Raw genomic sequence first — 13,504 nt, forward strand, 5'->3', positions numbered from 1 at the left:
TCTGAAGAAAGTGCCTCTAAGGATCATGGCAAACGTCACGGACACCTATAGGGCAGATTCATACGTACAGTGGCACCTGAGGCTCATGTGAGGACCTGTAACCCCAGGAGCACATGCCTGAGCAAGCCTCTACTTCCAGAGTAGGTACTGACATGATGAGACTGGTGGAAGTCAATGTCACGGCCAGCCTTGGCATATTCTGCCCATCTTCCATAAGGGAACCCGACATCTATAACTTACTTCAGTTCTCAGTTACAAATATTGGGTTCCCTGATGGAAGTAGGGCAGGATACTTCAAGGCTGATGGATTTGGACACCATGACCAATCTTGGCATATCGGAATCTATACAGGAAATAGAGGCTCAAGCAAGGATGGGAAGGGAGCATGCGCTCCCAGGACTTCGGTTCCTCGTGCAAATCTCAGATGCCGCCATACATGTCACCCACCCACAGAGTTAATGTAATATAGGAGCAAAGAGCTTAAGTATGAACAAGGAGACCCCAGTTCAGATCTCACCACTACCATGGATTCATAGGATGCCTAATCCACTCTCCCATCTGCAATATGGGGATAATAATCCTGAGCTGCCTGAGTTAATATATGTGAAGCTCATGAACTAAGGCACTTTATAAACACTCATTATTGCTATTGGATTTTGTTTGTAATGCTATTAGTCACAAGAGACACAGCCTTCTTCCCTGCCACGCCTGGATCATTTTATGAACTTTTTGTTGGAGGATATTTTTTGCTTTTGTAGGTGGCAGCTGTGCACTCCCTTGCTGAAAAGCACCCGTGCAGGAATGCACAACTAGTCTGTATTTTTTTTAAAAAGGTGAACAGAAACAGCTATTTCCCTGTAATAATGCCTGTACCATTTTGATAACCCTTGATATTAGTATTTTTCTTTTAGTACTGAGACAGTTTTCTGGGTATTGTAACATTCAGACAAGGACACTAGGTAGTTTATACTGTTTTCAGTTTTTCCATTTAGAATAATTTGGGGAAGAGGCCGTAGCATCTGCTTTGCATGCAGAAGGTGCTGGACTAGATAGGCCTTGGACCTGATCCAGTAGGGATGTTCTTAAGAGGTAGATCATCTACGTTGCATGTAGAAGTTTCCAGGTTCAATCCCTGGCATCTCCAGGTGGGGCTAGGAAAGTGTCTGCTTGTTCTGTTCAGTAGGTTTGTTCACATGGCCCCTGGCAGGGTAGGAGAGCCAGGCACATTCCCAATTTCCATTTATGTAATTGGAAACATTAAGGTAGGAGTCAGGGAGAATGATTGTGTGTGATCAGCTAGGTAGGATGGCTTTTAGGGACAAAGGAAGTTAACATATATAGAACCAGACCATTGGTCCATCTAGCTCAGAATTGTCTACACAGGCTGGCAGTGGATTCTCCAAGATTGCAGGCAGGAGTCTCTCTCAGCCCGATCTTGGAGATGCCATGGAGGGGAACTTGGAACCTTCTGCATGCAAGCATGCAGATGTTCTTCCCAGAGAGGCCCCATCCCCTAAGGGGAATATCTTATGGTGCCCATGCACAGAGTATCCCATTCAAATGCAAACTAGGGTGGGCCCTTCTTAGCAACAGGAGCAATTCATGCTTGCTACCAGTAGACCATCCCTCCTCCCATCGGCCAGCTCTCCTCTCCTCCTCCCCACTCCTCCTACCATGGTAAAAAAAACCGCACACACAATTGGGGACAGAATCTGGGTAGGACCCTCGTCCTACTCGTCCCAGGTGCCTTTTACATGATCCTTCTCCCCGCCTCTTCCCTTAATGTTTGCAAGAACATTACCCAAACTGGGAGCATGCCTGGCTTTCCTACACAGGCTAGATGCTTCTCCTACCCTGCTGGTGGCCATGCAAACACGCCTAGTATACGCCAGGGCTGTACAACTTCAGCCCTCGAGATGCTTTTGGACTGCAACTCCCATTATTCCCAGTCACAGTGGGGGAGTTGTAGTCTCACATCTTCGGGCCAAAGTTGTGCAGCCTTGGTTTGGACAATAATGAGCTAGATGGACCCAATTGCAAGACTTGACAGTTGAAAACATATCTCAGTACTACTGAGCTGGGGAGGTTATACAATGCAGATTATTGAATCGAATGGTAAGGGGGGAAATGGTTTTATTTGGCCCTGAGAAATAATAGATGGGTTAATGAGTTATAGCAATGGCCAATGCACATTTCCCAAAAGCTTGGAATATATAGGGCAATGTTCATTTCCCAAGAACTTGGAATCTCCAAGCCTGTAAACAAGTTGTATATTAGGTTAAACATTAAATATGAGCCCAGTGCACTGAGGCATTCAAACTATCTAGTATGCAGTGAAAGCAACTTATAAAGAGTTCCTTCACACTTGGGGATACTAAATGACGGTTTATTGAATATTTGCATGCACCTGCATGACTCTAGAAAGTTTCATAAACCCCAAATTTGGCATTTAAATTTTTTTAAAGCATGTTGTAATATTCTCCCACCTTATCCCCTTTTTAAAAATGAAGCGCTGTTTTACATATTCATGTCCATCACTTGATGACTACAGCTAGTAGAGGGTTGGAGGGTCCAGAGTGGACTACATAGAGCTTTCAAAGTTTCCAAGACGATGGAGCTTTCCAAACATGGGAAAGTCACTGGCAACACTTCTGTACATATGTCTGCTGTCCAAACTTTGATGGCGTTATTAATAGGATTATCTTAATACTAGTGGGCTATGGAGGCAGCGGCAGCAAGTATGCTGTTGAGCCAATGCTGTTAATTTCTTGGGCATGTGAAATCAGCCTCTATGCATTGCTGATTCTATAGCAGCATTAGTATATTCACATAGACATCCCAGTCCGGGAGCAGAATCTCATTTTACACTGGGCATACTGATCTAGCCCCCAGGCCTCCCTTGCACTGGGTGCAAAGCTAAGCCCTTTTCTGGTGTTCATGTACGTACAGTGAGCATATGCTGGAGGCAGGTGCAGGCTGCACCTCCCCACACAAGAGCATTCATTAGAACATTTGTAGCCTACAGGGAGCACCCCCCACCCCCGACACAGCTACATATACAGTTGTTCCTCACCAACTGCAAGGCTCCCATTCCTGGAAAACCTCGCGGTTGGCGAATTCATGGTTGACAAGGCATGAAAACCAATGGGAAATGGGGTTAGGGGAATCACAGTCGCAAAAAGACCAAAAACCAGATAAGAACAGAAAAAACTGTCCCCTGGCCCCCGGAAATCACCCGACCCCCAGAAATGACCCCCAAAACCTCCATATTTCCAAAGAATACCCTCACCAAACCACGGATGCTCAGGTTGCGGTTGGCAAGACCTGCCACAGTTTTCCATTCGCAGATACTCAAATATGCAATTGGGAAACCCACGGTTGGCAAGGGAAGACTGTACATAGAAACTATCGCTGATGCACACGGGCCCAAGGTGGGTGGATAGTCATCCTCACCCTGGCTCGACTCCACACATGAGGAGTTCATGGCACATACAGTGAGGTCATTCACACAATCAAACACTGTGTTCTACCCGGGTTTGGGAGCTGTGTGTGCACCCAACTTTCAGTTGTGTGGAAGCAAGGTAAGAGGAAAACCTGGGTAGAAATGATTGTGTGGAAGCAAGGTGGGAGGAAAAGCTACCAAGGTTTACCTCCTAACTTGCTTCCACACAACCAAGAATTAGGATTACACACAGCTCCTGTCCCAAACCTGGGTAGAACACAATTTTTGATTGTGTGAATCCTCTCAGTATATGCTCTCTGTGAGCATTTGTTTCTCCGTTGTTCCTTGTGAACTCTTATTTTCAGGCTGGCAACAGGAGGATTTTAATTTGAATCCTGTGATGTACCTCTGAGGCAAGAGGTGTGGAGTTTCTCTGTAACAACAGGTTGCTTACCTGTAACTTTGGTTCTTCTAGTGGTCATCTGTACTTTTACACCATTGGGCTTTGCGCCTGCGCAGAGACCTCGTCAGCACCTAACAAGCTCAGTTCTCTTGCCTTGGGCGGGAACCCCGCCCCCAGCCACTATATGTGGCTGCGCCACTCCTTGTCCCCCTCAGTCATGGAGTCTGCCTTCAGGAGACCCCGCGGGGAGGACAGATGACCACTAGAAGAACCAAAGTTATACGTAAGCAACCTGTTGTTCTTCGACATGGTCTCTGTCTTTTACACCAATGGGTGCATGTTAGCTAGCACCCAAGGAGGAGGGAAGAAACAAAATGATATGTAATCTGCCAGAGTTATTTATTTCAGAAACAAGTACATCAACTGAAAATGGACTGCAGGGCACTCCTGCCAAATACAGCAACATTCCGTGCCCTCAAAGGCATATCTAGGGTAGGGCAGGCAGGGCACGTGCCCCGGGCGCCATTTGAAGGGGGGCGCCATTTTTAAAAATTAAAAAAATTGCCACCAAGAACAAAATGGCCACCGTGCATGCTCAAATGGCCTCTGTGAGGCCCTAGGCCAGGACAGGCCTCGCAGAGGCCATTTGAGCATGTGCAGTAGCCATTTTGTTTTTAGCAGCCATTTTAAAAAATATATTTTAAAAAATGGCCGCTGCACATGCTCAAATATTCCCTGTGAGGCCCTAGAGGCCAGTGGGGGGAGGGAAAACCTTTGAAGACCCCCTCATGGCCTTTAGGATGCCCCCCCAAAAGGGGCTACAGGTTAAAAAAAATTAATATAATATAAGTCACTGTACACATATTCAATTTGGCACTATGTACAGAGAATCAGGGCTTATGAATACTGAGCTGAAGCTTATGAACTAGGATTGTATTCATTTGCTCTTACTTTGCTTCTTGTGATAAGTGAGTTAAATGTGATGTCTTAATAATATGGCTATTAATGGTGAGTTTGAATCAGTGTGAAATCCTTAGTATTTAGCCCCACTGGGAGTTTCTTGCTCTCTTTCTCTCATTTTAACTGTCTTTCTGAAATACTAGAATATATTCCAAGCAGTGACACAGTTTACTCTGCATATCCTTTAATTCTTTTCAGAGTATCTGGGAAAAGTCAAATTCTCCATTTATTTTTAAAACTTATGTAATAGTGATGCTACAATGCATAGTAGAGAATTAGGCAGGAACTTCTGTTTAGTTTTCCAAGTACACCTCCACATAGTATTTGGGTATTTCATGAGCCCCAGCATACTGAAATTTGTAGTTTTCCAGCCTTTTTTGGTCTGGCTACATCCACTGCTAAATGGTTTTTGAAATATTAAAAGATTAAGGACTTGTATTTTTGAGCTGATATGATGGTAAAGTTATCTGAAAGATGGGTGTCAGATGTTTGGACAGGGGGCGCAATTTCAGTGCTTGCCCTAGGCGCTATTTTCCCTCGATACGCCTCTGCGTGCCCTGGCATCAATAGCATAATGGTGGATAAACGAATGGGGTGAAGCCCAAGTAGCCACCTGACAGAGAGTGTCCAAGGGGTCTGCGTGGTCAAAGGCAACAGAGGCCACCACAGACCTGATGAGTGGGCCTTAACAGGAGCAGGCAACTGCTTATGAGCCAATTTATAACAAAGCTCAATTGTCGAAACTATCCACCTGGACATAGATTGAGCAGAAACTTGGAGGCCTTTACGAGGCCCATCACAGAGAACAAACAGAGAAGGAGTTTTCCTCCATTCAGCAGACCTCTGGAGAAAGAAGGATAAGGCCCTTCTAACGTCCACGCGATGTAAACTACGCTCTGCATCAGAGGAAGGTTCTGAAATAATACGGGCAGAGTGAGTGGCAGAAAACGATGGAACATAGAGACCACCTTAGGAAAGAATTGGACATCTGGCCTAAGCACCACCTTGTCTTTGTGAAACTGCAGGTAAGGTGGATCAACCCTTAGGGCCCGTAATTCACTCACCCTCCTGGCGGAGGTGATGGCCACCAGAAAGGCCACCTTCCAGGTAAGGAAACGAGGGTTGATCAAGGCCAAAGGCTCAAAGGGAGGCCGTAGCAAGCCGGCCAAAACTACAGACCTGTCCCAGGTTGGTGACATAACAGGATCGTCAGGAAAAACATGTGACAGACCCTTCAGGAAACAGAGAAAGAAAGCAGGAAAAAACAACAAGGGGATAGAAATAATCCTACTCGTTGCCAAGCTGCAGATTCCATGATGTTGACTGAAGTACGGACGACGAAAGACTGAGAGGATGAGGAATGGCAGCTGGGGGCATAGCCCAGTGGTGCAAAAGACAGAGACCACGTCGAAGAAATGTAGGTACATAGCCCACTACAATTTAGACTACATGTTATCAAAGGCAACATGTCATGTAAAGACAACTGCAAGCACTAAATAATGCTACTCTTTGAGTTTGGGGTGGCACAAATAATTATTCTGTAATTAGAGGCAGTAAGGGACCCTTAATTACATAACAACTAAGTGTCAGACTAAGGTACACAAGCAAAATTTGGGGGTACTGTATGTTTAAATACTGCTGAACATACCTGCGTATTTTGGAAGAAGTTCTAAAATCAACTCAAACCTTAACAATGAGATTTCCTAAAATGGGAAATTCCTGGTTTATTAATTTAGAGGCTATATGTAAAATCCTAGGATGCTTGGAAATTCATTAATCATAAATTCAGCTCCGTCCCCACTGCAGCATAACCATGAAACACAGACATAGCAGGGCACAAAGCAACAATTCAAAAACATCAAAATGCCACTTTATCAGGTACCATTGCTATAAAGCTGCCCAGGGTAGGTGTTCAAAATGCAACATATTGGTTTAGCAAACTGTTTCTCACCTGAGTTGTTCCTCTATCCCAGTTCACACTCTGGGCAAACTGATCACACACAGATCTAACCTACCCCAGTGTGAAATGGACTGAAGCCTAAATGGGCTGATGCAGCCACATCATGAAAACCATGGTTTGGTGTTACAGCTAAACCAACCCAATGCCAAGAATGCACTCGATAATACATCCTATCCTATAGTGGTTTCTGTAATACCTTCAATTCTCTTGCTATAAGGTCAATGTAGACTGTTCTTGTCTAGGTAGATTGTGCCAATGTCTGAAGGACAAAAACGGCAACCCTTCAGTTGCTAGCTCTGTTTATCTAGATAAAGGAAGACACTGAACTCCTAACAACAACATCATTCAATTACTAGAGAGGAGAGCTGGTCTTGTGGTAGCAAGCATGACTTGTCCCCATAGCTAAGCAGGGTCTGCCCTGGTTGCATATGAATGGGAGACTTGATGTGTGAGCACTGCAAGATATTCCCCTCAGGGGATGAAGCCGCTCTGGGCAGAGCAGAAGGTTTCAAGTTCCCTCTCTGGCTTCTCCAAGATAGGGCGGAGAGAGATTCCTGCCTGCAACCTTGGAGAAGCCGCTGCCAGTCTGTGAAGACAATACTGAGCTAGATAGACCAATGGTCTGACTCAGTATATGGCAGTTTTCTATGTTCCTATGTACTATTAAACTGGTGTGCAAAGGTGGGGTGATAGTGGTACTAGATACCAGGATGCTGTGGGAACCATCGGTCATATTCTGCTCTCAGGGATTGACCTCAAGGCTACAAAAGGAGGAAGGCCATGCACTTACCTCGCAAGAGCTCATTTTCTAGCTGCTCATTCCATGTAGACATGTTTTCCTCCACTTCAACTTTGGTTGAATCGCAACCCTTATTTGTTGGTTCAAAAGGCGACGGGGAGTCACCTGTTTCAGTCTATGGAAAAAACAAGATCAAGAGAGTGTACAGGTTTTATTTTCTCTATAAAGCATAACCATCTCATTCATAACCATGTTTAAAAAGAAAAACAAACATGCCTGTATATGTACATGCATGAATTTTCGTCTATCCTGTTGTGCTGATGATAACCTCCAGGGTTGACTACCGCTATGCACTCTACTTAGGGCAATCTCTGTATCTCATCTGGAAACTGCAGCTAGTGCAAAATTCAGCAGCCAGGTTGGTCTCCCAGAAAACTCAAGGACTCAACTTCAGTTTTTAAAACATTACAGTGGCTATCGACATGTTTCTAGCAAAATACAAATTGCTGGTAATTACATATAAAGCCCCAGACAGTTTAGAACCAGGACATCTAAGAGAGTGCTCCTTCTGTATAATCCCCACCATTCATTAAGATCATCAAAAGAGGTCTGCCTACAGCTGTTGCTCGGTTGGTTGGCAGCCACTCAGAGCTAGGCCTTCTTGATAGCTGCTCCTAAGTTCTGGAACAGACTTCCTGCTGAGATACTAGGTTGGCCTCTTTGATAGCCTTTAAGAGGGTCTTAAAAATGTTACTCTTTAATCAGGCATTTGATTGTTGCATTTAATTGCATTACTGTTTTAATTTGTCACTATTGTTAATTTTATTGTTTTTTGACCATTTGACAACCACCCAGAGACTGAAGTTTGGGATGGTATAGAAATGTAATAAAAACAAACAGCAGCCTAACAGAAGTGACATAACTGTGCATATCCCTAGTTCCTTTATACCCTGTTTGTTTTTTTCCATTTCCTCCACATAAGTGGCATTAGTATAATATAATTATAATTTAGATCTAGTTCTAAACTCTGGGCACTTTAGAACCATTGCAAAGTTTCATCTTGAGGTTTATCCACATTATAGAGCAAAAATTAATAGCCACTTTGAGCTCTTCTGTTCTTAAAAAAATGAAAGCTCATTAGCATTAGAAACCCATAGTATTATCAAAGGATCTGTGGCAAAGCTGAAAAGCAATTGTCGAAACAGCTGAATGGATACGTGTATTGTCTGAATGGGAATACATGATACTCCTTCATTTGCTGCATGTTTTTTCATATACTTCCCAAATTAAAAAATTCAGAAATCCCTGAGCTATTTCTGCAGGATTGCCTCCCTGATCAGACACTTAATTTTTAACAGGGGCTAACAAAGTTGTGTTGTATTGAAGGAAAAGCTATTAGGATGTTGGAATTGAAAACCAATAACATTTGGTTAGTAGACTGCATCATCATACAGTGCTTTTCAAGTTCTGTGAAATACCACCAGTTAAAAAGCACTGGATTACAAACCAGCCAAAAGTGGGTTTTGATGCCAGGGGGACAGTATTTCTCTGGATTAAAATTGGGAGGCTTCAATCTTGCATACACAAAAAAAATACTCATATTTTCTTGAACAATAGACTTCCAGCACAATTGACAGGTATCTTCCTGTTAGTATTGTCTCCCAGTATCCTCCTTCTCTCTACCTAAAGAGTCAAGGCTCAAGAATGGTGTTGCCCTGTCTGGGCAATGGTCATGCACCTGGGATTCCCCCATGCCTCTCAACCATATTGTGGCCTACATTAGGAAACCCAAGTGTGTCCTTAAGGATGATGTCACTACCCCCATGTTGGCAGAGAAAGGAGGGGAAACATTATACCGGACCTCCTTGCTCCAATGGGCACAGATTAGTGGATATATCCAATATGGTGGCTTAATTTTTCCAGGCCTTGGCACACGACGTTAAGTTATTAGTAAAATACTGAACTAACTTTATTGATTATTTTCAAGGACTGTCTTACAGTTTTTCTAAGAATGAAGGGCATCTTAGAGAAGGGATGTGTTCTGCTGCTTTCTGAACAGCAGAAAGCAGAATGAGTAGTTTTCTTTCTCAGTCCATAAACTCAAAAAATTAAATCCATGGCCACTGGGTTTGCCAGTCTTCCATTTGTGACACAGTCACCAAAATCACTAACATGGCCAGTAACTGTGAACAATGCTCAACAAAGGCAACAGCTGTAACATGATGGAAATGATAACAGTCACTGGCATAGTAACAATTATGACATCATCACTGAAGACTTACACACACAGCCAAGTATAGGGAGATGGGCAAGCCAGCTTCCGAGTGGCATAGTCTACAAACCTTGGATCTAGATCAGGGGGAAGCAACCTTGACTCTCCAGCTGTTGTGAAATACAACTCCCATCATCCTCAGACACAATAAACTGTGGCTGGGAATGATGGGAGCTGTGATTCAACAATGTCTGGAGAGTCAGGGTTGCCTACCCCTGAGCTAGATGAACAACTAGCTCCGGGTTTCCCCACTTCTCACTCAGCACGATCAGTAGGGGCAGGGGAACTTTGAGCTCCAGGCTCCTTCTCTCTTGGACTGGTCAAACAGTAAGGTGTCCTCCATAACAGTCCCATTCATCACCCAGAAACCTTTCAGCCAGTCTGGTGCCAGGTTTGTCCTGTGCCCCGACGTACAACAGAAGGTGCCCAGGAGACTGCAGTGCTTTTTTGTTGTTGAATTAAATAGCATTTTGGACACAACAGAAGATTCCTCTAGGCAAGAGAACAAGCATTACCGGTACTGTATTTCAAATGCCCCTTGGTCTTAGCATTTATGGGGTAGTAAAATTGTTCAAGTGACTCACCTTTGCCATTTCCTCCACTTTGGAAGATGGATGAGCAGCCAGAGCAAAATGGTCATATCTGTAAAAATAATTTAAATGGTTGCTTTGAAGATGGACATAGCAACATTTCGCAAGGAATTAGTATCTGGCTACTTCACCAGATACTCAGCAAGAAGTTTCCTACTGAATGACTGATGAAGTGAGGATCAGGTTGCAATTCTATGCGCACTTAAGAGTCAGCCCCACTATATACCATGGGAGGTAACGCAGAGTAAACATGCATAGGATTTGGCTGCATGTCTTTCCAGGGACTCTCCCCCACAACCAGAGGCACTCTTACCCCTGGACCTTGGGATCAAAGTTCAGGGCCTCTAAAGCCCCTGCCCCCCCCATCCTCTTTAGTCTGGCCTGGATGGTTTGGTCACCCGGCGGAGCATGTTGATGCTTAGTTTGCGGGGGGGGGGGGGGTCGGGTCCAAATGCCTTTAGGTCCAGGCTCCAAAATTACCTAGGAGCACCTCTGCCTCTAACCTCTCTGACTAATAAGGCTATGATCCTGTCCCATCCCATCATCTGCTCAAATTTCCATACTTCTGCAAGTATGCAAAATGCAATACTGTTACAAAATGCTTAGAACTCCATTTGCTGTGCTCAGCTCTACTCAAACCCTGTTCCATTTTCTGGATATTCTTCTGCAGGCCTAATTCTGCAACTGTGAAAAACCACAGCATCTTTTGTGCAGCTAGCTGCAATGCCATGCAGAACAATGATTACATCTTGGCCCTGTGCGATGTCCTCAGAAACTTACCCATCGAGACCTCCAAAAAGATTCTACTTCCAACACAAACCAAGAGTGAGGCAACATCTGAACTCAGCTTGTCTAACCCACTTACTTGAAATAAATTGAAATCTGAATTCAAGATTTAAAGTGGATTTCCTATCTTGGCTTATTTCAAGCAAATTTGTTAGAATAAGCCAAAGATTGGTTGGTTCTTACATTTACATGTAAAAATATGGTTCAGGTATCATGACCAATCCTGGATTATTTTTAACCACAATTAGTAGTAGAACTCTGCTGAGGCTTGCACAGCAGAGGTGTGGAGCATATGTGCTCCCCTAAGGCTCAGGGAGGTTGCACAGATCCACGATTTAACCACTTAACATCTGAACCAGCCCACCAATTCTGTTGGATATGAATTTTCAGTTTCTCCATATTTTTATTTTGTGTGTGCATGCATGCTCTAAAATTGCCTTTCTGTACTACGGTTTATTCTGGAACGTTCCCAGAAAGCAAGTTTTACCACAGGTTTACTGCGAGTTCAAATTTGCCCAAAAACACCGACGCAAAAAGTGGATTTTTTTTTTACCCTGAACATAAACGGGGCTACATTCTAATGCGTAAAACCACAAATGGTGTGTGAAGTGATCCCCAATAGCTCACAGGGATTTCACCATTAAAATCTAGATGATATATGGACGCATGCCTAACCTTCCATGGTAAAATTGCCATCTGGGAATGCTTCTACTGAATCCTTGACAGTGCTGGAATATCGGTAAAAATGTATACAATATAAGCTACAGTTCAATCTAAACGAAGTTTCAGTTCTTAGTTTATAACACAGTATTCATTGGGCTATTAACCACAATTGAGATTTAAAGTAGGATCCACAAGTTTAAAATATGCATATTTAATCATTCACCAAAAATGTCTCCTATGGAAAGGCTGTATTGTTAATATATTTATAGACCATTTCCCCCACTTATCAAGGTCTGCAAAGGAGCTTACAATTAAAAATAAAGCTCAAACCAAAGTAACTAGACCGTAGTTCTAGTTACTAGACCATAGTTCTAGCAGGAATAACAGCCATAGGATAATGGCATACCACCAGCCAAATAAATAATTCAATCCTGACCGAATGCTTGCCAGAATAAAGTTTTAACAATCCACCAGAAAATTAACAGCATGGGGGACAAAGCAGACCTCCAGTGGGAAGGAGTTCCACAAGCTCAGCACTGCTACTGCCACAACAATGATGGGACATGGAGCAAGGCCCTGCTAGTAATTGTATGTGCAGGCAGACACATATGGGAAGAGATGGTCTGTACAAGACCCTAGGTGCAACAATATCATTATTGCAATCTATCCATGTATGTCTCTAGTCAAGATGTCATCCCATCCATATGGAGTGCTGATGTGCACACGGAACTCTGTGCAACCAGATGCACCACTTACTTCAACCCTGGGAGCAGACCATTATATAAAGACTTGCATATACGGGCGAACCTTTCATGAATATAAGGAATGGGGTCTCTTTGTCTTAATCCGGGGGGTGGGGGGGGGAACTGTATGTGAAAACAGACATATGGCTTTGTTGTACTAGGTGAGGAAGAGCTCACCGGGGCAGGGAGCTGTATTGAGCAGCTCCATAAGTTACCTCACAGGGATCCACACATGGCATAGATTCTCCACAAATGCTGCAGTATGTGCGTAGCCTTCTTTTACACCCATTTGCCAGCACAGTATAGAGGCTAGAATGTCAGGTGAGGATGTGGGAAACTCAGGCTCAAATTCCCCCTTCAGTCATGAAATCCTTATTTGTTATTTCTCCATGTAAACTGCTTTGGAAACTCTTTTTGGAAGGTGGTATATAAATAGTCGTTGTTTCCTTCACCCGACCCCGGGATCTTCTGGGCAAGGTGCGGGCAGCCCCAGGAGAGCCGCTGCTTGTCTGGGTGGGCAATCCGCCCGCCTACAAACTTCCTCCCGGCACTTCACACTGCTCTTGTGAAGCGCCTCCGTATTTGATTGTGTGAATGACGTCTGTATGTATACACGCAACATTTAACAAATGAAGGAACTCTTATAAATATAATAAATATAAAGCAACACTTAGGTGTCTGTATGTCAGCTAACTCCCCTCAAATCCTCTTAATTTTTTCTCCTGGAAGAAATTACTTTTTTTTTTTCCAAATTCAATTTTTATTAATTTTAACAGTAGTAATATTATCATTCATTGCAAATACACACAAAAAGGTGGACTTCCCGCACACATCTCTTCGTGAATCATCAACTATAAAATTTACCCTTGCTATAATAATAATTCAAAACATAAATTCAAACCCTTACAAACATAGCTAATCTACCCAACCTGCAGTTTTTTACTAA

The 13,504-nt window shown here is 43.5% G+C and overlaps 1 protein-coding gene and 1 long non-coding RNA gene across 7 annotated transcripts in view; one reads left to right on the top strand and one right to left on the bottom strand.

The window, feature by feature from the left end:
• Positions 1-11,258, top strand: part of LOC128351441 (uncharacterized) — a 54,701-nt gene extending 43,443 nt beyond the window's left edge. Inside the window, exon 5 of the long non-coding RNA XR_008319774.1 lies at positions 11,037-11,258. This is a non-coding gene — a long non-coding RNA (uncharacterized LOC128351441). The remainder of the gene's footprint in view (positions 1-11,036) is intronic.
• EXPH5 (exophilin 5) overlaps positions 1-13,504 on the bottom strand; it is an 86,908-nt gene that overhangs the window by 10,945 nt on the left and 62,459 nt on the right. For 5 of the 6 annotated variants that reach the window (XM_053310963.1, XM_053310964.1, XM_053310965.1 and 2 more), the window contains 2 exons: positions 10,361-10,418; positions 7,556-7,679 (listed from right to left, as the gene is read on the bottom strand). In XM_053310963.1, the coding sequence (XP_053166938.1) occupies positions 7,556-7,679; positions 10,361-10,418 (182 nt within the window). Of the gene's footprint in view, positions 1-7,555; positions 7,680-9,502; positions 9,698-10,360; positions 10,419-13,504 lie in introns of those variants that run through there. The other variant, XM_053310966.1, reaches the window with a different exon arrangement.

This window comes from Hemicordylus capensis, chromosome 3 (genome assembly GCF_027244095.1).
Source record: "Hemicordylus capensis ecotype Gifberg chromosome 3, rHemCap1.1.pri, whole genome shotgun sequence".
Lineage (NCBI taxonomy): Eukaryota > Metazoa > Chordata > Lepidosauria > Squamata > Cordylidae > Hemicordylus > Hemicordylus capensis.